At 48.6% G+C, this 27,425-nt stretch overlaps 1 protein-coding gene across 1 annotated transcript in view; it reads left to right on the top strand.

Annotated features, from left to right (window-relative positions):
* The window catches only part of diaph3 (diaphanous-related formin 3), a 262,445-nt gene that overhangs the window by 23,815 nt on the left and 211,205 nt on the right, over positions 1–27,425 (top strand). Inside the window, exon 2 of the mRNA XM_071330919.1 lies at positions 24,778–24,810. Within this exon, the coding sequence (XP_071187020.1) occupies positions 24,778–24,810 (33 nt within the window). The remainder of the gene's footprint in view (positions 1–24,777; positions 24,811–27,425) is intronic.

Genomic DNA, 27,425 nt, shown 5'->3' with positions numbered 1-27,425 from the left:
GGTGGGAGCGTGACCTATCCCAACGGTGTCGAGGTGGGAGCGTGACCTATCCCAACGGTGTCGAGGTGGGAGCGTGACCTATCCCAACGGTGTCGAGGTGGGAGCGTGACCTATCCCAACGGTGTCGAGGTGGGAGCGTGACCTATCCCAACGGTGTCGAGGTGGGAGCGTGACCTATCCCAACGGTGTCGAGGTGGGAGCGTGACCTATCCCAACGGTGTCGAGGTGGGAGCGTGACCTATCCCAACGGTGTCGAGGTGGGAGCGTGACCTGTCCCAACGGTGTCGAGGTGGGAGCGTGACCTATCCCAACGGTGTCGAGGTGGGAGCGTGACCTGTCCCAACGGTGTCGAGGTGGGAGCGTGACCTGTCCCAACGTTGTCGAGGTGGGAGCGTGACCTGTCCCAACGTTGTCGAGGTGGGAGCGTGACCTGTCCCAACGTTGTCGAGGTGTGACCTATTCCAACGTTGTCGAGGTGGGAGCGTGACCTGTCCCAACGTTGTCGAGGTGGGAGCGTGACCTGTCCCAACGTTGTTGAGGTGTGACCTGTCCCAACGTTGTTGAGGTGGGAGCGTGACCTGTCCCAACGTTGTTGAGGTGGGAGCGTGACCTATCCCAACGTTGTTGAGGTGTGACCTATCCCAACGTTGTTGAGGTGTGACCTATCCCAACGGTGTCGAGGTGGTAAAGGGCAACGAGTAATCCCTCCTCACCCATTTCAATTGGAAAAGAATGACAATCACACCTGGAAACATTTTGTACACAGCAACGGACTCATTTTCACTTCACGGTTATCAGTACATTCCTTTTAATTCAAACATAAACAAACTGTATCTTTCAATTACTGACTGACTGTCTGTCCACGACGACCATCCGCCATAACAGCCCAACTAATCAGGTGTCGGGGAGAACAAAAGCTAATTAAAGTATTGGATAACAAGTAATGAAAAATTAGGGAGAGGCGGGGGAGAGAGCAGCGAGAGAGAGAGGCGGGGGAGACGGCGAGAGAGCAGCGAGAGAGAGAGGAGGGGGAGACGGGGAGAGAGCAGCGAGAGAGAGAGAGGAGGGGGAGACGGGGAGAGAGCAGCGAGAGAGAGAGGAGGGGGAGACGGGCAGAGAGCAGCGAGAGAGAGAGAGGAGGGGGAGACGGGGAGAGAGCAGCGAGAGAGAGAGGAGGGGGAGACGGGGAGAGAGCAGCGAGAGAGAGAGGAGGGGGAGACGGGCAGAGAGCAGCGAGAGAGAGAGGAGGGGGAGACGGGGAGAGCAGCGAGAGAGAGAGGAGGGGGAGACGGGCAGAGAGCAGCGAGAGAGAGAGGAGGGGGAGACGGGCAGAGAGCAGCGAGAGAGAGAGGAGGGGGAGACGGGGAGAGCAGCGAGAGAGAGAGGAGGGGGAGACGGAGAGAGAGAGCGAGAGAGAGAGAGAGAGAGAGAGAGAGAGAGAGAGAGAGAGAGAGAGGAGAGAGAGAGGAGAGAGAGAGAGAGAGAGAGGAGAGAGAGAGAGGAGAGAGAGAGAGAGAGAGGAGGGGGAGAGGGGAGAGAGAGCGAGAGAGAGAGGCGGGGGAGAGGAGAGAGAGAGAGAGAGAGAGAGAGGAGGGGGAGACGGGGAGAGAGCATCGAGAGAGAGAGGCGGGGGAGACGGGGAGAGAGCATAGAGAGAGAGAGGCGGGAGAGACGGGGAGAGAGCAGAGAGAGAGGAGGGGGAGACGGGGAGAGAGCAGAGAGAGAGAGAGAGAGGAGGGGGAGACGGGGAGAGAGCAGCGAGAGAGAGAGGCGGGGGAGACGGCGAGAGAGAGAGGCGGGGGAGACGGGGAGAGAGCAGCGAGAGAGAGAGGAGGGGGAGACGGGGAGAGAGCAGCGAGAGAGAGAGGGGAGGGGGAGACGGGGAGAGAGCAGCGAGAGAGAGAGGCAGGGGAGACGGGGAGAGAGCAGCGAGAGAGAGAGGCGGGGGAGACGGGGAGAGAGCAGCGAGAGAGAGAGGAGGGGGAGACGGGGAGAGAGCAGCGAGAGAGAGAGAGGGGGAGACGGGGAGAGAGCAGCGAGAGAGAGAGAGAGAGAGGGGGAGACGGGGAGAGAGCAGAGAGAGAGAGAGAGGCGGGGGAGACGGGGAGAGAGCAGAGAGAGAGAGAGAGAGAGGGGGAGACGGGGAGAGAGCAGAGAGAGAGAGAGGAGGGGGAGACGGGGAGAGAGCAGAGAGAGAGAGAGAGAGGGGGAGACGGGGAGAGAGCAGAGAGAGAGAGAGCAGAGAGAGAGACGGGGAGAGAGCAGCGAGAGAGAAGGGGGAGACGGGGAGAGAGAGAGAGGAGGGGGAGACGGGGAGAGCGCAGCGAGAGAGAGAAGGGGGAGACGGGGAGAGCGCAGAGAGAGCGAGAGGAGAGAGGGGGAGGAGAAACCGAGAGGAAGGAGAAACAGAGAGGAAGAGGGGGAGGAGAAACAGAGAGGAAGAGGGGGAGGAGAAACAGAGAGGGGTGAAGAGAGAGAAAGAGCTAGAGAGAGAGACCATGAGAGAAATAACTCAGCACCACGACCATGAAGGTCAGTGAGAACCAGACGTATGAATGGTGGCAAACCAAACAGATTTAGTCCGCTGGGCCCAGCCTGCCCCCCCCTTGTAATTCTAACCCATTAAAATCAATATGTCTACGTCCCAAATGGCACCCTATTCCCTATATAGTGCACTACTTTACACCAGAGCCCTATGGCACCCTATTCCCTAAATAGTGCACTACTTTAGAGTCCATATGGATTCAACCACAGCGTTAAATCCCAGGGGAGCAGATCTAGTCCTCATCCATCTTCAAGTTCTTTTGGTTGACAGAACTGATGGAGGATTTCACGACAACGAGGATCTGTGACAAATTACCTTTTTTCAGAAGGAATCATTCATATTACATTGGGCTCGTGTGACCTGAGTCTATATCCAGTCCAATGCTAAAGCTAGATGGGATTGGTCGGAAGGCTAGCGTCAACAAGTGGAGTCTATTGTTGTGTGTGTATTTAATACATGTCTGTGTTTGTTTATTAAATCACTTACTCAAATGTATTCTGTCCCTGACTTCTTCAGTTGAATAGAAGACGTGTTGGAAAGATAATAATGAAATCTTAATCAACCCAGAGTACATTTAGATCGGAGGGAGAAACAGAGGTGGAGTGAACGTGTGTAGAATCCTCAATGTGTGTCGGACTGAAATAGACCAGACTAGTGTGTGTGTGTCAGGTGGGGAGTGGAACTGTGTGTGTGTGTGTGTCAGGTGGGGAGTGGAACTGTGTGTGTGTGTGTGTGTGTGTCAGGTGGGGAGTGGAACTGTGTGTGTGTGTCAGGTGGGGAGTGGAACTGTGTGTGTGTGTCAGGTGGGGAGTGGAACTGTGTGTGTGTGTGTGTCAGGTGGGGAGTGGAACTGTGTGTGTGTGTGTGTCAGGTGGGGAGTGGAACTGTGTGTGTGTGTGTGTGTGTGTGTCAGGTGGGGAGTGGAACTGTGTGTGTGTGTGTGTGTGTGTCAGGTGGGGAGTGGAACTGTGTGTGTGTGTGTGTGTCAGGTGGGATATTTTGTGGGGAATGGAAGTGAGAGAGTGTGCCATGTTTATTTATGTTGAGTGATTTGCTGTAATGGGGCCTCGACTTCTCGCATTATGAGAACTGGCTCGGCCATCTAAACCCTCTCACAGTGCAAATATAATGTGATTTAAAGAGGAAGTGTGTCATGAATGCAGCAGCAAGCTTTGATGAGATGGCAGCCCAAGGTGTGTGGGTGTGCAGGGTTTTTTCTGCGTCAAAAAGGGGCTTAGGCGGGGGGGGGCGTGGCGGGGGGCTTGGCAGGCGGCACGGTCGGGCCTTTTGGCGTAGCTGAATTTTAGAGGCCGTCATCTTGGAGGAAACACTGGCTTCTAGCCACAACGGTTGAAGCGTTCGAGCCAGATTCGTAGGAAGTCAAATTCAACATGCCACAGTGGCTTCAGACACAGCCAGAAGCTTCTGTTGACCACAGAGAGAGGTAGGTTCTATCGGTTCTCCTCTACCTTGCCTGGCTGGCAAAGTACCAGGATGTTGTCTCTGATTTGGGAATCTAAATTTAGAGAACAACGTTTTAAAACTGAATCTGAATTTTTGTAAGTTGAATATATGAAACTTAGATAAACTAGAAATGATGGTTTGTAAACTTAATACATGGACGATGAATGCAATATCTACCATATTAAAACTTAACATATAATTATAAAAACATATAATCAAAATTTGAATTCATTATTCATTCAATTCAGGCTCAAAGCATGAAATACAAGTTCAGTTTATGAATTCAAAGATTAAATTTGTCCATTACAAATAAATAATATATAAAAGCTGAAATATTGTATCTTTTTGGGCGACCTGACCAAATTAACATAGAAATGTGAGTTATAGATCTGTCAGTCTCATTGAAAGCAATTCTAAGAAGCGGTACGGTAGATCTGATCTATGTGTGCTTTTTCTATGCTTCCTGTTAAGCTTAGATTTTGCGTCTTGTACTTCCGGTTTTATACACCCCCTTCAAACAGCTGAAAATACATTATTTTTGTCTTATGGAGAAGATTTCACAGCCCTTTTTTTTAGATGGTACAATGATTCTCTACACTATACTTGTTTGTTTTTGTCACAAAAACTGAAATTAGGCGAACTACTAGAATTTTTAGCAACCAAGAAATATTAGCGCAATGTCTGCATAGTGCACCTTACAAAAAAAATCAAAATCTTTATCCTAATACAAAATTATGGAATTAAAATACAATTTCCATTGGCATTGAAATCACTCCATATCTGTGGGTGTTATTTTTATTTGTCGTCTCTTTTTAATATTGAGCTCAGTAGCAACTATTATACAACCTGGATATTTCAAGCTTTAAGGTACGAAGCGCGTGAAATGCGCAATTTGTGCATTAGCCATTGTGGGTGCGTTGGGCATTATAAGTAAAGTAAAATATAACAATACTTTATTGTCAGCTCACAATTCATGACATCACAGGATCAGGTTTGACATGGATTATGTTGAATCATTTCTGCTTGGACATGTTAGATGGAATAAAGTATTTATTGAATAGCCTTCCAGTAGTCTATTACGCTGTCTGAAAGCATTATGAATGACTTTCATAAGGTGATTTCTAATTATTCCTATTGCAAGACGCCACAACACAAATATCGGTGCCACCAAATCATGGGCCCGGGGTGACACCAAATCATGGCCCCGGTGCCACCAAATCATGGGCCGGGGTGCCACCAACCGAAAGTTAGTGGTACCAGGGGAACATGTTAGTCCCGAGTCCTGTCGAGGGGTGTGGTTTTTAATGTGTTCTTCTGCCGATTGGCTGTTGGGAAGAGAGTCATGCGTTTTTAGGATGTTATGCAGATAAACCTGTTGGTCGGACAAGACTATGTATGTTGGTTCACATGGACGTCATTGATTTATGTTTACTGTAGATATAGATACTATAGATTCATGTGGCAATTCAAATGTCATCTGACTAAAATCAAAGGGTTTTAGAGAATTTGGCAGAACGTCCGACCGGCCTCTCAACCGCAGGCCACGTGTATGGCGTCGTGTGGGCGAACGATTTGCTAATGTCAACGTTGTGAACGGAGAGCCACATGGCGGCGGTGGGGTTATGGTATGGGGCAGGTATAAGCTACGGACAATGGACACTTAGCATTTTATCAATGGCAATTTGAATACACAGAGATATTGTAACAAGATTCTGAGGCCCATTGTCCTGCCATTCATCCGCCGCCATCACCTCAAGTTTCAGCATGATAATGCACGGCCCCATGTCGCATGGATCTGAACACAACTCCTGGAAGCTGAAAATGTCCCAGTTCTTCCATGGGCTACATACTCACCAGACGTGTCACCCATTGAGCATGTTTGGGATGCTCTGGATCGACGTGTACGACGGCGTGTTCCAGTTCCCGCAATTATCCAGCAACTTTGTACAGTCATTGAAGAGGAGTGGAACAACATTCCACAGGCCACAATCAACAGCCGGATCAACTCTATGTGAAGGAGATGTGTCACACTGCATGAGGCAAATGGTCACACCAGGAACTGACTGGTTTTCACGAGGCAAATGGTGGTCACATCAGATACTGACTGGTTTTCATGAGGTAAATGGTCACACCAGATACTGACTGGTTTTCATGAGGTAAATGGTGGTCACACCAGATACTGACTGGTTTTCATGAGGTAAATGATGGTCACACCAGATGCTGACTGGTTTTCATGAGGTAAATGGTGGTCACACCAGATACTGACTGGTTTTCTTAAGGCAAATGGTGGTCACATCAGATACTGACTGGTTTTCATGAGGTAAATGGTCACACCAGATACTGACTGGTTTTCATGAGGCAAATGGTGGTCACACCATATACTGACTGGTTTTCATGAGGTAAATGGTGGTCACACCAGATACTGACTGGTTTTCATGAGGTAAATGATGGTCACACCAGATGCTGACTGGTTTTCATGAGGTAAATGGTGGTCACACCAGATACTGACTGGTTTTCTTAAGGCAAATGGTGGTCACATCAGATACTGACTGGTTTTCATGAGGTAAATGGTCACACCAGATACTGACTGGTTTTCATGAGGCAAATGGTGGTCACACCATATACTGACTGGTTTTCATGAGGTAAATAAATGGTCACACCAGATACTGACTGGTTGTCTGATCCATTTTTTTTAAGGTATCTGTGACCAACGAATGCAAATCTGTCTTCTCAGAATCCATAGATTAGGACCTAATGAATTTATTTCAATTGACTGATTTCCTTATGTGAACTGTAACTCAGTAAAATCTTGGAAATGGTTGATTTTTATGTTTTTATTCCGTGTATTTATAGCCACTATGCTGCATCAGTTCTGCTACATATGATAATGCTTATTGCTAATAGCATAATAGCATACCATGGCCCAGTATGATGTTACAGCATACCATGGCCCAGTATGATGTTACAGCATACCATGGCCCAATATGATGTTACAGCATACCATGGCCCAATATGATGTTACAGCATATCTGAATGACATGGCCCATAGGCTATATGCATGGCCCAATATGATGTTACAGCATATCTGAATGACATGGCCCATAGGCTATATGCATGGCCCAATATGATGTTACAGCATATCTGAATGACATGGCCCATAGGTGATATGCATGGCCCAATATTATGTAATAAGGCTCATTTCTGGAGATGGAAATTATCGTTTAGATGGTGTCAGCATTATTTTAATATTTTCATTCATTTTGTTGTAGAATGTTCTTTTTAAAAGGCACCAGAACTGAGCTCCTCAGCCCCCCCACTGCTACACATTCTTCCAGAGAAAATCACACACACACACACACACCGCTGCATATTACAGCCTTAATGAGAGTCCAACCATCTCCCTGCACATCTCTGGAGGGGACACCACAAACAACAATATGACCTACCAACCAATGGTTTCAGCCAATAACACGACCTACCAACCAATGGTTTCAGCCAATAACACGACCTACCAACCAATGGTTTCAGCCAATAACACGACCTACCTCGCCAATGGTTTCAGCCAATAACACGACCTACCTCGCCAAGGGTTTCAGCCAATAACACGACCTACCAACCAAGGGTTTCAGCCAATAACACGACCTACCAACCAAGGGTTTCAGCCAATAACACGACCTACCAACCAATGGTTTCAGCCAATAACACGACCTACCAACCAATGGTTTCAGCCAATAACACGCCCTACCAACCAATGGTTTCAGCCAATAACACGACCTACCAACCAAGGGTTTCAGCCAATAACACGACCTACCAACCAAGGGTTTCAGCCAATAACACGACCTACCAACCAAGGGTTTCAGCCAATAACACGACCTACCAACCAAGGGTTTCAGCCAATAACACGACCTACCAACCAAGGGTTTCAGCCAATAACACGACCTACCAACCAAGGGTTTCAGCCAATAACACGACCTACCAACCAAGGGTTTCAGCCAATAACACGACCTACCAACCAAGGGTTTCAGCCAATAACACGACCTACCAACCAAGGGTTTCAGCCAATAACACGACCTACCAACCAAGGGTTTCAGCCAATAACACGACCTACCAACCAAGGGTTTCAGCCAATAACACGACCTACCAACCAAGGGTTTCAGCCAATAACACGACCTACCTCGCCGGTGGTTTATGCCGCTCTGTATCTGCAGTCTGGTTTTCTGTCTTTCCTCTGAGGCCCGCTATGCTACACCTTTAGGATCTGTCCCAAATGGCACCCTATTTCCTATAGAAGTGCTCTACCTATAGGGCCTCTGGTCAAAAGTAGTGCACTATATATAGAGAGTAGGCTGCCATTTGGGACGGTCTCCCACCGTTTGTTTTCTCTGGTCTCCTAGTTAATTGGATACCTGCGTTTCGCCAGCTGTTTATTATTTCATCCGACTTCTCGCTCTCCGTTCCCCTCGTTTGTTTATTGGAAGTTCAGCAGGTTTAATATAATCTGGACTGATGATCAGACTGCTGAAGTATCGGTCCTGCTTAGCTACCTGCGATGTGGATTGTTATTCCCCACCCCCATCCACGCTCTCTCAAAGCTGAACTAACTGGAAAAAGCTGTGTTCTTTCTGTCACAGTGGGGAGGGAACATTGTAGTTGCAATGTTGACATTTCAGAATAAGTAATTGGAGGATAGTGATTGGAGGATAGTGATTGGAGGATATTGATTGGAGGATATTGTTAGGGCTGTCATAATTTGAACGTATAACGTGTAACCCATGGTTACGGAAGACGATGAAAATCAAATAACCAGTCACTTAACCGTTAAATGATTATTATTAAATGTATTTTTTTTTGTAGTGAACAGCTTACTGAAGACGGGGCAGCTGGGTATTCGTGTGGTCCGTTTCTGCAGTGAAAATACACACGTGACTCTAGCCTGGCAAAATACACACGTGACTCTAGCCTGGCAAAATACACACGTGACTCTAGCCTGGCAAAATACACACGTGACTCTAGCCTGGCAAAATACACACGTGACTCTAGCCTGGCAAAATACACACGTGACTCTAGCCTGGCAAAATACACACGTGACTCTAGCCTGGCAAAATACACACGTGACTCTAGCCTGGCAAAATACACACGGGACTCTAGCCTGGCAAAATACACACGGGACTCTAGCCTCGCAAAAATACACACGTGACTCTAGCCTTGCTAAATACACACGTGACTCTAGCCTTGCTAAATACACACGTGACTCTAGCCTGGCAAAATACACACGTGACTCTAGCCTGGCAAAATACACACGCGTGACTCTAGCCTGGCAAAAATACACACGTGACTCTAGCCTGGCAAAAATACACGCGTGACTCTAGCCTGGCAAAAATACACACGTGACTCTGGGTGACAACATGAGGCTGTTTCTTCCAACATTAGGAAGGTTTTGCTCAACAAATCAAATCCGCTTCATGTTTTGTTTCCTTCCTTACTTCCTAGTATGTTGATACTGTTGTTGAAACAACACACATTGTTTATCATTGTCAGAGCTTTAGGGATCTTATGGATATCATGCAGATTGTTAGTCTCCTTCTCTCAGTCCTTGGGTCTGTTAAGTGTGTTGTTGGCCAAGACTGGAGCTCTTGGTAGTTTGTTAGTCTCCCTCTCCTTCTCCCAGTCCTCTGTTAAGTGTGTTGTTGTCCAGGACTGGAGGTCTTGTTAGTTTGTTATTCTCCCTCCTCTCCTTCTCCCAGTCCTTGGGTCTGTTAATAAGTGTGTTGTTGGCCACTACTTTTGACCAGGGCCCACAGTCATTTAAGACGCAGCTAGAGACCGGGATGAGACTGGCATCTCTGGGTAAAGGTTGCCAGCTAGAGACTGGGATGAGGCTGGCGTCTCTGGGTAAAGGCTGCCAGCTAGAGACTGGGATGAGACTGGCATCTCTGGGTAAAGGCTGCCAGCTAGAGACTGGGATGAGACTGGCGTCTCTGGGTAAAGGCTGCCAGCTAGAGACTGGGATGAGACTGGCGTCTCTGGGTAAAGGCTGCCAGCTAGAGACTTGGATGAGACTGGCATCTCTGGGTAAAGGCTGCCAGCTAGAGACCGGGATGAGACTGGCGTCTCTGGGTAGAGGCTGCCAGCTAGAGACTGGGATGAGACTGGCATCTCTGGGTAAAGGCTGCCAGCTAGAGACTGGGATGAGACTGGCGTCTCTGGGTAAAGGCTGCCAGCTAGAGACTGGGATGAGACTGGCATCTCTGGGTAAAGGCTGCCAGCTAGAGACTGGGATGAGACTGGCGTCTCTGGGTAGAGGCTGCCAGCTAGAGACTGGGATGAGACTGGCGTCTCTGGGTAAAGGCTGCCAGCTAGAGACTGGGATGAGACTGGCGTCTCTGGGTAGAAGCTGCCAGCTAGAGACTGGGATGAGACTGGCGTCTCTGGGTAAAGGCCTGCCAGCTAGAGACCGGGATGAGACTGGCGTCTCTGGGTAAAGGCTGCCAGCTAGAGACTGGAATGAGACTGGCGTCTCTGGGTAGAGGCTGCCAGCTAGAGACCGGGATGAGACTGGCGTCTCTGGGTAAAGGCCTGCCAGCTAGAGACAGGGATGAGACTGGCGTCTCTGGGTAGAGGCTGCCAGCTAGAGACTGGGATGAGACTGGCGTCTCTGGGTAGAGGCTGCCAGCTAGAGACTGGGATGAGACTGGCGTCTCTGGGTAAAGGCTGCCAGCTAGAGATTGGGATGAGACTGGCGTCTCTGGGTAGAGGCTGCCAGCTAGAGACTGGGATGAAACTGGCGTCTCTGGATAGAGGCTGCCAGCTAGAGACTGGGATGAGACTGGCATCTCTGGGTGAAGGCTGCCAGCTAGAGACTGGGATGAGACTGGCGTCTCTGGGTAAAGGCTGCCAGCTAGAGACTGGGATGAGACTGGCATCTCTGGGTAAAGGCTGCCAGCTAGAGACTGGGAAGAGACTGGCGTCTCTGGGTAGAGGCTGCCAGCTAGAGACTGGGATGAGACTGGCATCTCTGGGTAAAGGCTGCCAGCTAGAGACTGGGATGAGACTGGCGTCTGGTTAGAAGCTGCCAGCTAGAGACTGGGATGAGACTGGCATCTCTGGGTAAAGGCTGCCAGCTAGAGACTGGGATGAGACTGGCGTCTCTGGGTAAAGGCTGCCAGCTAGAGACCGGGATGAGACTGGCATCTCTGGGTAAAGGCTGCCAGCTAGAGACTGGGATGAGACTGGCATCTCTGGGTAAAGGCTGCCAGCTAGAGACCGGGATGAGACTGGCGTCTCTGGGTAAAGGCCTGCCAGCTAGAGACCGGGATGAGACTGGCGTCTCTGGGTAGAGGCTGCCAGCTAGAGACAGGGATGAGACTGGCGTCTCTGGGTAGAGGCTGCCAGCTAGAGACTGGGATGAGACTGGCGTCTCTGGGTAGAGGCTGCCAGCTAGAGACTGGGATGAGACTGGCGTCTCTGGGTAAAGGCTGCCAGCTAGAGACTGGGATGAGACTGGCGTCTCTGGGTAGAGGCTGCCAGCTAGAGACCGGGATGAGACTGGTGTCTCTGGGTAGAGGCTGCCAGCTAGAGACTGGGATGAGACTGGCGTCTCTGGGTAAAGGCTGCCAGCTAGAGACCGGGATGAGACTGGTGTCTCTGGGTAAAGGCCTGCCAGCTAGAGACCGGGATGAGACTGGCATCTCTGGGTAAAGGCTGCCAGCTAGAGACTGGGATGAGACTGGCATCTCTGGGTGAAGGCTGCCAGCTAGAGACCGGGATGAGACTGGCGTCTCTGGGTAAAGGCTGCCAGCTAGAGACTGGGATGAGACTGGCGTCTCTGGGTAGAGGCTGCCAGCTAGAGACTGGGATGAGACTGGCGTCTCTGGGTAAAGGCTGCCAGCTAGAGACCGGGATGAGACTGGTGTCTCTGGGTAAAGGCCTGCCAGCTAGAGACTGGGATGAGACTGGCGTCTGGGTGAAGTCTGTCAGCCATGGAACAGGCACTGGCAGCGTCACTGGGAAGTTCATTCATTTCTGGCATTGACATGGACACCACTATAGGGTTTCACGGTATACCAAACTGGTGTACCTTCTCAATATTATAATTTGTGTTACATTCGGTACTAGGATTTGTTGCTTTTGGTACTAGTGTCAAATATGTCTCACGGATCAAGCCTGTCTGTTGGCCCCGCCCCTTACTATAGCCCCTGTCTGTCAGCCCCGCCCCTTATTATAGCTGCTGTCTGTCAGACCCGCCCCTTATTATAGCTCCTGTCTATCAGCCCCGCCCCTCATTATAGCACTTGTCTGTCAGCCCCGCCCCTTATTATAGCTGCTGTCTGTCAGACCCGCCCCTTATTATAGCTCCTGTCTGTAAGCCCGCCCCTTATTATAGCTCATGTCTGTCAGCCCCGCCCCTTATTATAGCGCCTGTCTGTCAGCCCCGCCCCTTATTATAGCGCCTGTCTGTCAGCCCCGCCCCTTATTATAGCTCCTGTCTGTCAGCCCGCCCTTATTATAGCTCCTGTTTGTCAGCCCTGCCCCTTATTATAGCTCCTGTCTGTCAGCCCCGCCCCTTATTATAGCTCCTGTCTGTCAGCCCCGCCCCTTGTTATAGCGCCTGTTATTATTGATCATATACCACACCCCCTCGTGACTTATTGCTTAAATAGATTTTACAGCTTTAGTCTGTCTCAAATGACACCTTGTCCTTATTCATTGTAATTTGACCAGGGCCCATAGTGACCCGTTTTCTACAGGGAGTAGAATGTATTTTGGAAATCATCCATACATTGTATAGCTTTAGTATGCAGTGCCAGCAGTATACCACCCCACTGCTGGCTTATCTTCTGAAGCTAAGCAGGGTTGGTCCTGGTCGGTCCCTGGATGGGAGACCAGATGCTGCTGGAAGTGGTGTTGGAGGGCCAGTAGGAGGCACTCTTTCCTCTGGTCTAAAAAAAATATCCCAATGCCCCAGGGCAGTGAATTGGGGACATTGCCCTGTGTAGGGTGCCGTCTTTCGGATGGGACGTTAAACGGGTGTCCTGACTCTCTGTGGTCACTAGAAGATCCCATGGCACTTGTCGTAAAGAGTAGGGGTGTTAACCCCGGTGTCCTGGCTAAACTCCCAAATCTGACCCTCATACCATCATTGTCACCTAATCATCCTCAGCTTACAATTGGCTCATTTATTCACCAATTCCCCCAGGTCGTTGCTGTAAATGAGAATGTGTTGTCAGTCAACTCACCTGGTATAATTAAATGAACATAAAAGACATGCCATGTTGATCTAGCTATGTATATTACCTCCCACCTTGAGGTTTCCCTTTACTTCCTGTAAAACTTCAATGAATAGCCCTGGTGTTTGTTTGCTTAAAAACACTGAACACAACATGCTTTCATTAGACAGACTTCTATTTGAGCCAGGCCTCTTTTTCCTCAATGCACATAGCTTTATGCTCATTTGTATAGTTATATGTTTAATTCCACCATTCACTTCCATCATTTTTCAAATTCTTAATTTCCTGCACCAATGTGTTATCATTTACACACTGTAAAGAAAATATCAAATACAGTCCTTGACAGAATAATTATTCTCCTCTTCGACTGCATTTTGTTTTAGGCAGTTCTTACTTTCACCACAGACAATTTCAGGCGTTTTATTTGCACAAATGTGTGCCGTTGCCCGACTATTAAAAGGGATTGAGACTCGCCATTTTATTAGAAGTTTTACGGTAAATGGAGGGAGATTCATTCTGTAGATCTGTTCTTAGTGTAGGCTGCTGCTCTGTTCGTATTGTAACTCTGAGGCTTAACTTGACCTATGACCCAAGGGGACCTGGTCCATAGTAGTCCACTGTGATACCAGTATCTCCATAGTAGTCCACTGTGATACCAGTATCTCTATAGTAGTCCACTGTGATGCCAGTATCTCTATAGTAGTCCACTGTGATACCAGTATCTCTATAGTAGTCCACTGTGATACCAGTATCTCCATAGTAGTCCACTGTGATACCAGTATCTCTATAGTAGTCCACTGTGAGACCAGTATCTCTATAGTAGTCCACTGTGATGCCAGTATCTCTATAGTAGTCCACTGTGGTACCAGTATCTCTATAGTAGTCCACTGTGATACCAGTATCTCTATAGTAGTCCACTGTGATACCAGTATCTCTATAGTAGTCCACTGTGATACCAGTATCTCTATAGTAGTCCACTGTGATACCAGTATCTCTATAGTAGTCCACTGTGATACCAGTATCTCTATAGTAGTCCACTGTGATACCAGTATCTCTATAGTAGTCCACTGTGATACCAGTATCTCTATAGTAGTCCACTGTGATACCAGTATCTCCATAGTAGTCCACTGTGATGCCAGTATCTCTATAGTAGTCCACTGTGACGCCAGTATCTCTATAGTAGTCCACTGTGACGCCAGTATCTCTATAGTAGTCCACTGTGATGCCAGTATCTCTATAGTAGTCTACTGTGATACCAGTATCTCTATAGTAGTCCACTGTGATGCCAGTATCTCTATAGTAGTCCACTGTGATACCAGTATCTCTATAGTAGTCCACTGTGGTACCAGTATCTCTATAGTAGTCCACTGTGATGCCAGTATCTCTATAGTAGTCCACTGTGATACCAGTATCTCTATAGTAGTCCACTGTGTAGGGCTGTGATGCCAGTATCTCCATATTTGTTTTGGGCAAAAATGAAAACACGAAGCAGACTAAACTCTCTTTTAGTCCTTCAGAAACCTGTTGTGTGTAAAATATGTTTTGCTACAGTTTAGAAAATAAATAAACGCTCTCTCTCTGTCTCTGTTTCTGTCTCTATGTCTCTCTGTCTGTCTCTCTTTTTCTTTTTCTCTCTCTCTCTTTCTCTGTCTGTCTCTCTCGTTGGAGATGTCAGACATACCCATCATATCAGTATGTATTGAATTAACAACTTAGTGATGCTGATGCTACGTGGCTCCTGGAGCTCTAGACCTCTTTGATACTGTATCATAGCGTTGCTATGACAGCCACGTCAGCTTTTTTGAAGTATTTAATGAGATGTGATGAGAAAGATTAAAGTATTGTCTAGGGGCTAAGCCAAGTTTACAACTGTTCAAAATTAAACCATAGTGGTTAATTAGATATGTACAACATGATAGTTTTGAAACGGATTAGCATTCAATCAGTAGATTTCTCCCTATACGTTGGAATAGAGGCGTTACTACAGACCCGGGTTCGTTACCCGGGCTGTGCCACAACTGGCCGTGGACGCCATTGGACGACGTATAATTTGGCCCAGCGTCGTCCGGGTTATTAAACACTTTAAGACTCCAACCATCTGCCTCCTGTGTATTTATAAATGTTTTACCTTTAACTAAGCAAGTCAGTTAAGAATATATTCTTATTTTCAATGACGGCCTTGGAACAGTGGTTTAACTGCCTTGTTCAGGGGCAGAACGACAGATTTTTACCTTGTCAGCTCGGAGATTTCGTTCTTGCAACCTTTCGGTTACTAGTCCAACGCTCTAACCACTAGGCTACCTGCCGCCCCGAGGTGAGGGTTTGGCCGGTTGGGCTTTACTTGGCCCATCACTCCTTGTAGCGGGCCTGGTGCCTGCAGGCTGACCCCCCCCCCCCGGGGTTAAGCTGGCGGGTGTTAAGGAGCGCGGTTATGCCGGTCATGTTCCCCCCCCCCGGGTTAAGCTGGCGGGTGTTAAGGAGCGCGGTTCGGCCGGTCATGTTTCGGAGGACTCATGACTCCACCTTCGCCTCTCCTGGCCCTCTAGTGGCTAACAGGTGGTACTTCTCTACCCTCAATTATCTCTGTCAAACTAATCAAGCCGTCAAACTGATCAAGATGTCAAACTGATCAAGCCGTCAAACTAATCAAGATGTCAAACTGATCAAGATGTCAAACTGATCAAGATGTCGGACGCATCGAGCCGTGAATCTAATCAGGCTGTCAAAACGCTTTTCTTTTCCCCCCTACTTTACTAAACGAAGGTCATTTCCAATTTGCGGAGTGATTCCCTCATCGATCCAGCCACTACATGTTTATAATGAACCACGTCAATTTGCTTTGACTTCCCGTAATGAAGTAAGACTGATGGGGGGGAGCTGCATGGGCGAGCCAGACTCCAATAACCACCACTGTGTGTCTCACAGCGCGCATGTTTATGAGACGGTGTTTGGGGCAGGAGAGTCGGGAGTGTGTGTACTGTGTACCCGGGGGGTTAATAGCACAAGTAAGGAAGGTAGGGAAGGTTGCGATTTAAAAAAAAAAAACATTTTTTAGTTTGACCGACTATAATGTGCGCCATCTGGTGTTTCCTGCTGAAGCGTTTTGGAACAGGAAACGCAGGTCGACTGCTAAATAACACATTACTTCTCAGGGACGAATTGACTCAGCGCAGTAAAAGCCAAGTTTAGAGAAAGGTTGTGGTCGGTGTTGAAGGTGCTTCTGGTGCAGAGTGGACAACAAAATATCAGCATCACAAATGGCACCCTATGCACTTCTTTAGACCAGGGTTCTCGAGTTCACTGTATGGAGTAGGGTGCCATTTGGTGTGGAGCAGAAGTGTTTTCTGTGCTCTGGGGGCGGAGTCTGTGTTTCCTGTGCTCTGGGGGCGGAGTCTGTGTTTCCTGTGCTCTGGGGGCGGAGTCTGTGTTTCCTGTGCTCTGGGGGCGGAGTCTGTGTTTCCTGTGTTTCCTGTGCTCTGGGGGCGGAGTCTGTGTTTCCTGTGCTCTGGGGGCGGAGTCTGTGTTTCCTGTGCTCTGGGGGCGGAGTCTGTGTTTCCTGTGTTTCCTGTGCTCTGGGGGCGGAGTCTGTGTTTCCTGTGCTCTGGGGGCGGAGTCTGTGTTTCCTGTGCTCTGGGGGCGGAGTCTGTGTTTCCTGTGCTCTGGGGCGGAGTCTGTGTTTCCTGTGCTCTGGGGCGGAGTCTGTGTTTCCTGTGCTCTGGGGCGGAGTCTGTGTTTCCTGTGCTCTGGGGGCGGAGTCTGTGTTTCCTGTGCTCTGGGGCGGAGTCTGTGTTTCCTGTGCTCTGGGGCGGAGTCTGTGTTTCCTGTGCTCTGGGGCGGAGTCTGTGTTTCCTGTGCTCTGGGGCGGAGTCTGTGTTTCCTGTGCTCTGGGGGCGGAGTCTGTGTTTCCTGTGCTCTGGGGCGGAGTCTGTGTTTCCTGTGCTCTGGGGCGGAGTCTGTGTTTCCTGTGCTCTGGGGCGGAGTCTGTGTTTCCTGTGCTCTGGGGCGGAGTCTGTGTTTCCTGTGCTCTGGGGGCGGAGTCTGTTTCCTGTGCTCTGGGGCGGAGTCTGTGTTTCCTGTGCTCTGGGGGCGGAGTCTGTGTTTCCTGTGCTCTGGGGGCGGAGTCTGTGTTTCCTGTGCTCTGGGGCGGAGTCTGTGTTTCCTGTGCTCTGGGGCGGAGTCTGTGTTTCCTGTGCTCTGGGGAGGAGTCTGTGTTTCCTGTGCTCTGGGGCGGAGTCTGTGTTTCCTGTGCTCTGGGGCGGAGTCTGTGTTTCCTGTGCTCTGGGGAGGAGTGGCCAACAACAACGAGTGAAGAGGCGACTCCGGGATGCTGGCCTTCTAGGCAGAGTTGCAAAGAAAAAGCCATATCTCAGACTGGCCAATTAAAAGAAAAGATTAAGATGGGCAAAAGAACACAGACACTGGACAGAGGAACTCTGCCTAGAAGGCCAGCATCCCGGAGTCGCCTCTTCACTGTTGACGTCGAGACTGGTGTTTTGCGGGTACTATTTAATGAAGCTGCCAGTTGAGGACTTGTGAGGCGTCTGTTTCTCAAACTAGACACTCTAATGTACTTGTCCTCTTGCTCAGTTGTGCACCGGGGCCTCCCACTCTTTCTATTCTGGTTTGCTCTGTTCTGTGAAGGCAGTAGTACACAGCGTTGTACGAGAGCTTCAGTTTCTAGGCAATTTCTCACATGGAATAGCCTTCATTTCTCAGAACAAGAAAAGACTGACGAGTTTCAGAAGAAAGTTCTTTGTTTCTGGCCATTTTGAGCCTGTAATCGAAACCTCCATTACTGATGCTCCAGATACTCAACTAGTCTAAAGAAGGCCAGTTTTATTGCTTCTTTAATCAGTTTTCAGCTGTGCTAACATAATTGCAAAAGGGTTTTCTAATTATCAATTAGCTTTTTTTAAATGATAAACTTGGATTAGCTAACACAACGTGCTGTTGGAACACAGGAGTGATGGTTGCTGATAATGGGCCTCAGTACGTCTATGTAGATATTCCATAAAAAATCTGCCGTTTCCACCTACAATAGTCATTTACAATGTCTACACTGTATTTCTGATCAACCTGATGTTATTTTAATGGACAATGTTTTTTATGCTTTTCTTTAAAAAAAGAGGACATTTCTAAGTGACCCCGGACTTTTGAACGTGTGTGTGTGTGTGGGTGTAATAGGTATTAGAGGTCGACCGATTATGATTTTTCAATACCGATACCGATTATTGGAGGACAGAAAAAATCAATACCGATTTATTTAAATAAACAATTTATAAATAAATAAATATATATATATATATCATACACACACACACACACACACATTTTTGTAATAATGACAACTGCAACAATACTGAATGAACAACAATAACGCGTCGACAATTTCTCTCTAAACCATATACCTTTGACTAATCCGGAAACTATCACCTCGAAAACAAAACGTTTATTCCGTTCCGTATTTTATCTAACGGGTGGCATCCATGAGTCTAAATATTCCTGTTACATTGCACAACCTTCAATGTTGTCATAATTACGTAAAGTTCTGGCAAATTAGTTCGCAAAGAGCCAGGCGGCCCAAACTGTTGCATATACCCTGACTCTGTGTGCAATGAACGCAAGAGAAATGACACAATTTCACCTGGTTAATATTGCCTGCTAACCTGGATTTCTTTTAGCTAAATATGCAGGTTTAAAAATATATACTTGTGTATTGATTTTAAGAAAGGCATTGATGTTTATGGTTAAGTACACATTGGAGCAATGACACTCATTGAATGATTTTTTTTTATAAGATAAGTTTAATGATAGCTAGCAACTTGCCATAGCTTACTGCATTCGCTAACAGGCAGGCTCCTCGTGGAGTGCAATGTAATCAATGCAAGATTGGATCCCCCGAGCTGACAAGGTTAAAAATCTGTCGTTCTGCCCCGTCTAGGTCGTCATTGAAAATAAGAATGCGTTCTTAACTGACTTGCCTAGTTAAATAAAGATTAAATAAAGGTGTAAAAAAAAAAAAAGCGGGAAATCGGCGCCCAAAAATACCGATTTCCGATTGTTATGAAAACTTGAAATCGGCCCCGATTAATCGGTCGACCTCTAATAGGTATGGCACCATTTTGGATGCAAACTCTGGTCTGCTTTGGTAAAGGATGCTTGGTTAAATTATAAAGGGGAAATCTGCAGTTGCTGTATCCATTTTTTTTTATTTTTATGATATGAACCCATTAATTCTTGAAGAATATAACTTATAAATATCTATTGAGCTTAGTTCAACCATCGCACCCCACTAAATGTATTGGAGAAAGGATTTTAAACTGTATAGAACTGCCTTAATGTTGCTGGGCCCCAGGAAGAGTAGCTCTTGGGGATCCTTATACAAAATAATACCCCGATCAGAACCTAAAATACAAGCTTGTTTTACTCCAATGTTTGTAAACAAACTAAAAATAAACACTATATAGGTCGTTATCAATAAAACGTCTCAATCATCCAACTGGGAATTTCAACTCTGGAGCTCCGGCCTCTTTCGGGAGCTCCGGCCTCTTTCGGGAGCTCCGGCCTCTTTCTGGAAACTCTGGAACGCTTTCTGGAAACTCTGGAACGCTTTCTGGAAACTCTGGAACGCTTTCTGGAAACTCTGGAACGCTTTCTGGAAACTCTGACTAAGACTTGTAGAAAACTGACATGATTTGTCCTCGTATTTTTCAGAGTTGGTATATTTCACCAGCTCGTATCTATGATTCCGTGTTCTCGTCTGCTTTAAAACCAAATATCGGTACAGGTTAGAATGTGACAGCAGAGATGAGGTGCCGCTCTCGACCACGCCCCCTGCCATGTCTCAAGCCACACCCATCTCATTAGTGGTGGTGAGATCAGATACATTGTCAGACTAATTTGCATTTGACTGTCATCATTCCCCAAGTGTTTTGTGGGCCAAAACACTTGGGGAACCCCCGGCCCACACCAAATAACGGCATCCTTTTCATGGTCACTAAACATACATTGATCATGTCACTTCACATAGTGAGAGATCGTGAGGCAACCCTCACTATTATTCACCATTAATTGTATATATTTGAGTAATGTCATATACTATAAAGGGAAGTATAGCTGACCAGTATGAGCTGTTTTAGGGTTTTGATATCACGGATGGTTGGTCGGACATCCAGAGCTTTGTCTAGCAATTTGAGATTGGTTCCAATTTCGTATTGTTTCAACTGCCGATTGGCTCCCTTCAAGCCTCTCTCTGATCTGATTTAGCCAATAGGAGAGTAGCCAAAAGACTTTAAAAGCTGCCCAGTTGAACGTTTTGTCTCGTCAGTAGTTTAACTTTCTAATTATGGACCAACTTTGGGACCAAGAGAAGCTTTGATGACGTTGTCTAGTAGTTGACTACAAAAAGCTGTCAGAACTCGAAGCGAATTCTTACACACGTTTTTTTTTCTCCGCGTGATGGTTATTTGCGTCTAGCAATTCTGAAAACCTCGTGTCGAGTCGATCGTTGACAAAAAAAGACATTGAATGCATAATTGCTGTCAACTTGCCTTGGGATCTTTTTTAGTGGTTCTGAAGTAGGCCTTGCTTGGGCGGAAGCTTCCCAAACAGCACCCTATTCTAGTCAAAAGTAGTGTGCACTATGTAGGGGGAGTCGGGTGCCATTGAGGACACAGACACTTTATTGTGCTGCAGTGTGTCTTTGCAAATTGTCAGGTTGTGGGTGTTCTGAAGCAGAGTTAGAAACTACTCCTTCCCTTTTTTAGGTTCGATAATTATGCATCCAATTATCCTGTCATATGGATATATGCGCATATTTCTTCCTCAACTCGCTGGGCTAATCGTTGCATTGATCTGAGGGAGAGAAATATTACATTTGGGTTCTCTGCTGGCCTCTCTGCCTGGCTGGCAGGCTCTTTTTACAGACACATTTTTATCTGTCCCTCCCTCCTTCTTTCCTCTCTCTCTCTCTCTCTTTCTCTGCCTCTCTGTCTCTCTCTGTCTCTCTCTGTGTCTCTGTGTCTCTGTCTCTCTCTCTGTCTCTCTCTCTCTCTCTCTGTCTCTCTCTGTCTCTCTCTCTCTGTCTCTCTCTCTGTCTCTCTCTCTCTGTCTCTCTCTCTCTGTCTCTCTCTCTCTCTCTCTCTCTCTCTCTCTCTCTCTCTCTCTCTCTCTCTCTCTCTCTCTCTCTCTCTCTCTCTCTCTCTCTCTCTCTCTCTCTCTCTCTCTCGTTCTCTCTCTCCCTCGTTCTCTCTCTAGTTTGTGAGAGGTAGTTTGTTTCCAAATGGAAAGTTGTAAAATGTTAATCCTAAACTCATTAGCTGTCTGCGTTGACAGGTGGACATGTTTTATGCTCTGCCTTGTGGATGTTATGGTAATTATAGGGCGGATGTATTGATTGATGCTTCTGGTTCCTCCTGCGCCGCTCCGCTGCTGTAGCACTCGGTGACCATAGTAACCTTTTTCCTTGTCAATATTTTCATGCACAGATGGAAATTGTTGATTGGTTCCAGTCTTTTTTTTTCTTTTTTTTTTTACTGTGTCCGTGGTCGTTTAAAATAAAATAAAAAATACTGCCTCCGTCTGGAATCGTTGCTGTTAATGAGTTGATGGTGTTGGATCGGATATCCTCGTCTCTGCATGTGTGGGCTTGTCTGAGTCTCATGCCAGACGCCACTCCAACTGAGATGAAGTGTAACTTGGAAGAACCAAGGGGTTAAATCAAACAAGATGTAACAGCTGAATAGAGCTTTCGTACACCCGTTTACTTTGCTTATGTTCTTTCCGTACGAGAACCCATTTCCCTTGCCTCAATTAGTGCTTTGTATTTTGAGTAAAAAGCCAAAGAACATTGGAACTATAGGATTAGTCTTTTAGATTGGCTGATTTTTGTATACAAGCACGCCAGAGCCTTACGTTACAGAGGCTAGGTCTCTGTAGCACGCTAGCATACTTTGGGCCCTCAGCATTGTCCTGACAATTGGCGTTACGGAGTTTTGAATTCCGTCTGTGTTCTCTTTCCCCACGAGGAGAATATGAGTCTAGCGTTTACACTCTGCAGGCCCAGTGAGAAATCAGGGTTTAACCTAGCGGAGAATGTCCTCTGTACTCACTATGGCTCCCAGCAGCCAGGTAATAGAGCTCCACATTTACATGCCTTATTCATCCTACTGGGCCAAACTGGGTTCAGGATTAATGCTCTGGAGCCTGGCGGATGTTTCTCTAGTTGTTACTTGGACTATTTTTGTCTTAACAGCTTTTTGTCTACTTTTTTTTCTTATGCCTTTTGTGAACAACTTGGTCCTCCTAATTACAGGTTTTTCTAGGGCTTGGTTCTAGGCCCTCCTGTTCTCTCTCTGGTGTTCCCCAGAGCTCGGTTCTAGGCCCTCCTGTTCTCTCTCTGGTGTTCCCCAGAGCTCGGTTCTAGGCCCTCCTGTTCTCTCTCTGGTGTTCCCCAGAGCTCGGTTTTAGGCCCTCCTGTTCTCTCTCTGGTGTTCCCCAGGGCTCAGTTCTAGGTTCCCTCTTCCTCTCTCTGTAAACTCACTCACTTGGTTCTGTCATATGATATCCTCACATGGTCTCTATGACTCCTCTACTTGAGGAGTGACATCATATTAACTCAGCACCGTGTTAATGATCTGAGGAGTGACATCATATTAACTCAGCACCGTGTTAATGATCTGAGGAGTGACATCGTATTAACTCAGCACCGTGTTAATGATCTGAGGAGTGACATCGTATTAACTCAGCACCGTGTTAATGATCTGAGGAGTGACATCGTATTAACTCAGCACCGTGTTAATGATCTGAGGAGTGACATCATATTAACTCAGCACCGTGTTAATGATCTGAGGAGTGACATCATATTAACTCAGCACCGTGTTAATGATCTGAGGAGTGACATCATATTAACTCAGCACCGTGTTAATGATCTGAGGAGTGACATCATATTAACTCAGCACCGTGTTAATGATCTGAGGAGTGACATCGTATTAACTCAGCACCGTGTTAATGATCTGAGGAGTGACATCATATTAACTCAGCACCGTGTTAATGATCTGAGGAGTGACATCATATTAACTCAGCACTGTGTTAATGATCTGAGGAGTGACATCATATTAACTCAGCACTGTGTTAATGATCTGATGAGTGACATCATATTAACTCAGCTCCGTGCTGTTAATGATCTGAGGAGTGACATCATATTAACTCAGCTCCGTGCTGTTAATGATCTGAGGAGTGACATCATATTAACTCAGCTCCGTGCTGTTAATGATCTGAGGAGTGACATCATATTAACTCAGCTCCGTGCTGTTAATGATCTGAGGAGTGACATCATATTAACTCAGCTCCGTGCTGTTAATGATCTGAGGAGTGACATCATATTAACTCAGCTCCGTGCTGTTAATGATCTGAGGAGTGACATCATATTAACTCAGCTCCGTGCTGTTAATGATTTGAGGAGTGACATCATATTAAGTCAGCACCGTGCTGTTAATGATCTGAGGAGTGACATCATATGAACTCTGCTGTTAATGATCTGAGGAGTGACATCGTATTAACTCAGCTCCGTGCTGTTAATGATCTGAGGAGTGACATCATATGAACTCTGCTGTTAATGATCTGAGGAGTGACATCGTATTAACTCAGCACCGTGTTAATGATCTGAGGAGTGACATCATATTAACTCAGCACCGTGTTAACGATCTGAGGAGTGACATCATATTAACTCAGCACCGTGTTAACGATCTGAGGAGTGACATCGTATTAACTCAGCACCGTGTTAACGATCTGAGGAGTGACATCGTATTAACTCAGCACCGTGTTAACGATCTGAGGAGTGACATCGTATTAACTCAGCACCGTGTTAACGATCTGAGGAGTGACATCATATTAACTCAGCACCGTGTTAACGATCTGAGGAGTGACATCATATTAACTCAGCACCGTGTTAACGATCTGAGGAGTGACATCATATTAACTCAGCACCGTGTTAATGATCTGAGGAGTGACATCATATTAACTCAGCACCGTGTTAACGATCTGAGGAGTGACATCATATTAACTCAGCACCGTGTTAATGATCTGAGGAGTGACATCATATTAACTCTGCACCGTGTTAATGATCTGAGGAGTGACATCATATTAACTCAGCACCGTGTTAACGATCTGAGGAGTGACATCATATTAACTCAGCACCGTGTTAACGATCTGAGGAGTGACATCGTATTAACTCAGCACCGTGTTAATGATCTGAGGAGTGACATATTAATTAACTCAGCAACAATTCAACCTTGATTTTGTTGGTCTGAAAACTGAAATTAAGTCGCTACATTTCCTACCTTTTGATTTATTTTGACTTGAATTTTCTTTCATTTTGAGTTTGTTGCTCTGAAAACTGAAATGTTACGCACTTTTGACTTCTTCTTAATTGATTATCTTGAATTTAGATATTTATTTTGTACTTACTTTTTCTTCTTCAGTGTATATAATTGTTTCGTATCCTGATATTTGTTTATTTTTCTTCCCCCCCCCCACCTCTAGCATTTACACGTTAAAAACATTAAGGATGACGTGGTAAGACCTCTACTTATTTCTCTCTTTCAGAATTCAGTCTCGTCTCCTGTCTGCCTCTTCCTCCTCCTCTTCCTCTGTCACCTTGTCTGTTTGTACATAACCCTCATTATTTTCCTTCTCTTTCTCTACTAATTGCATGTTTGTTCAGTTTCCAGACTACAGTAGCGATGCTCCCATTACCAGACTAACATCGGAGGCTCATGTACAAACCCACATTTCTCTCGCTCTCTCGCTCTCTCTCTCTCCGCTAACAACATGTGATGTGTACGAACTAAGTTGTGTTTCTACAGTATGTCTCTGGTAACAAGCAGTATGCTTCCTGACACTCTGCAGTGCATTCTTCCCTGTCTGCGTCTCTCTCCCGCCTGCCTGCGTCTCTCTCCCGCCTGCCTGTGTCTCTCTCCCGCCTGCCTGTGTCTCTCTCCCGCCTGCCTGTGTCTCTCTCCCGCCTGCCTGTGTCTCTCTCCCGCCTGCCTGTGTCTCTCTCCCGCCTGCCTGTGTCTCTCTCCCGCCTGCCTGTGTCTCTCTCCCGCCTGCCTGTGTCTCTCTCCCGCCTGCCTGTGTCTCTCTCCCGCCTGCCTGTGTCTCTCTCCCGCCTGCCTGTGTCTCTCTCCCGCCTGCCTGTGTCTCTCTCCCGCCTGCCTGTGTCTCTCTCCCGCCTGCCTGTGTCTCTCTCCCGCCTGCCTGTGTCTCTCTCCCGCCTGCCTGTGTCTCTCTCCCGCCTGCCTGTGTCTCCCGCCCGCCTGCCTGCGTCTCTCTCCCGCCCGCCTGCCTGCGTCTCTCTCCCGCCCGCCTGCCTGCGTCTCTCTCCCGCCCGCCTGCCTGCGTCTCTCTCCCGCCCGCCTGCCTGCGTCTCTCTCCCTCCCGCCCGCCTGCCTGCGTCTCTCTCCCTCCCTCCCGCCTGCCTGCGTCTCTCTCCCTCCCTCCCGCCTGCCTGCGTCTCTCTCCCTCCCTCCCGCCTGCCTGCGTCTCTCTCCCTCCCTCCCGCCTGCCTGCGTCTCTCTCCCTCCCGCCCGCCTGCCTGCGTCTCTCTCCCTCCCGCCCGCCTGCCTGCGTCTCTCTCCCGCCTGCCTGCGTCTCTCTCCCGCCTGCCTGCGTCTCTCTCCCGCTCGCCTGCCTGCGTCTCTCTCCCGCCCGCCTGCCTGCGTCTCTCTCCCGCCTGCCTGTGTCTCTCTCCCGCCTGCCTGTGTCTCTCTCCCGCCTGCCTGTGTCTCTCTCCCGCCTGCCTGTGTCTCCCGCCCGCCTGCCTGCGTCTCTCTCCCGCCCGCCTGCCTGCGTCTCTCTCCCGCCCGCCTGCGTCTCTCTCCCGCCCGCCTGCCTGCGTCTCTCTCCCGCCCGCCTGCCTGCGTCTCTCTCCCTCCCGCCTGCCTGCGTCTCTCTCCCTCCCGCCTGCCTGCGTCTCTCTCCCTCCCGCCTGCCTGCGTCTCTCTCCCTCCCGCCTGCCTGCGTCTCTCTCCCTCCCGCCTGCCTGCGTCTCTCTCCCTCCCGACTGCCTGCGTCTCTCTCCCTCCCGACTGCCTGCGTCTCTCTCCCTCCCGACTGCCTGCGTCTCTCTCCCTCCCGACTGCCTGCGTCTCTCTCCCTCCCGCCTGCCTGCGTCTCTCTCCCTCCCGCCTGCCTGCGTCTCTCTCCCTCCCGCCTGCCTGCGTCTCTCTCCCTCCCGCCTGCCTGCGTCTCTCTCCCTCCCGCCTGCCTGCGTCTCTCTCCCTCCCGCCTGCCTGCGTCTCTCTCCCTCCCGCCTGCCTGCGTCTCTCTCCCTCCCGCCTGCCTGCGTCTCTCTCCCTCCCGCCTGCCTGCGTCTCTCTCCCTCCCGCCTGCCTGCGTCTCTCTCCCTCCCGCCTGCCTGCGTCTCTCTCCCTCCCGACTGCCTGCGTCTCTCTCCCTCCCGACTGCCTGCGTCTCTCTCCCTCCCGCCTGCCTGCGTCTCTCTCCCTCCCGCCTGCCTGCGTCTCTCTCCCTCCCGCCTGCCTGCGTCTCTCTCCCTCCCGCCTGCCTGCGTCTCTCTCCCTCCCGCCTGCCTGCGTCTCTCTCCCTCCCGCCTGCCTGCGTCTCTCTCCCTCCCGCCTGCCTGCGTCTCTCTCCCTCCCGACTGCCTGCGTCTCTCTCCCTCCCGACTGCCTGCGCCTCTCTCCCTCCCGACTGCCTGCGCCTCTCTCCCTCCCGACTGCCTGCGCCTCTCTCCCTCCCGACTGCCTGCGTCTCTCTCCCTCCCGCCTGCCTGCGTCTCTCTCCCTCCCGCCTGCCTGCGTCTCTCTCCCTCCCGCCTGCCTGCGTCTCTCTCCCTCCCGCCTGCCTGCGTCTCTCTCCCGTCTGTTTGAATGAACCCCGACTGCCATGTTATTTCCATTGACAAGCATCTAACAGAGTGCATATGGTGTCAGTCAGGGTTTGTGATATGCAGATCAGTTTGAGTGTGAAGCCTGACATTGGAGTGGACCCTTCCCATGTCCTGTCCTGTTCCGCTGGAGGGGAAGCGTGACTTATAGAATTAGGTGGTCGGCGGTCGCAGTGCTGAGCGGTGGTTTATGAGTTCAAATGACACCCTATTCCCTATGTAGTGCCCTACTTTTGACCCTAGGCTCATAGTAAGGCTCTGGTCAAAAGTAGTGCACGAC

This window comes from Salvelinus alpinus, chromosome 10 (assembly GCF_045679555.1).
Source record: "Salvelinus alpinus chromosome 10, SLU_Salpinus.1, whole genome shotgun sequence".
Classification (NCBI taxonomy): Eukaryota; Metazoa; Chordata; class Actinopteri; order Salmoniformes; family Salmonidae; genus Salvelinus; species Salvelinus alpinus.
Note: the sequence above shows the minus strand (reverse complement) of the source record. Positions and strands in the feature narration are given on the sequence as shown.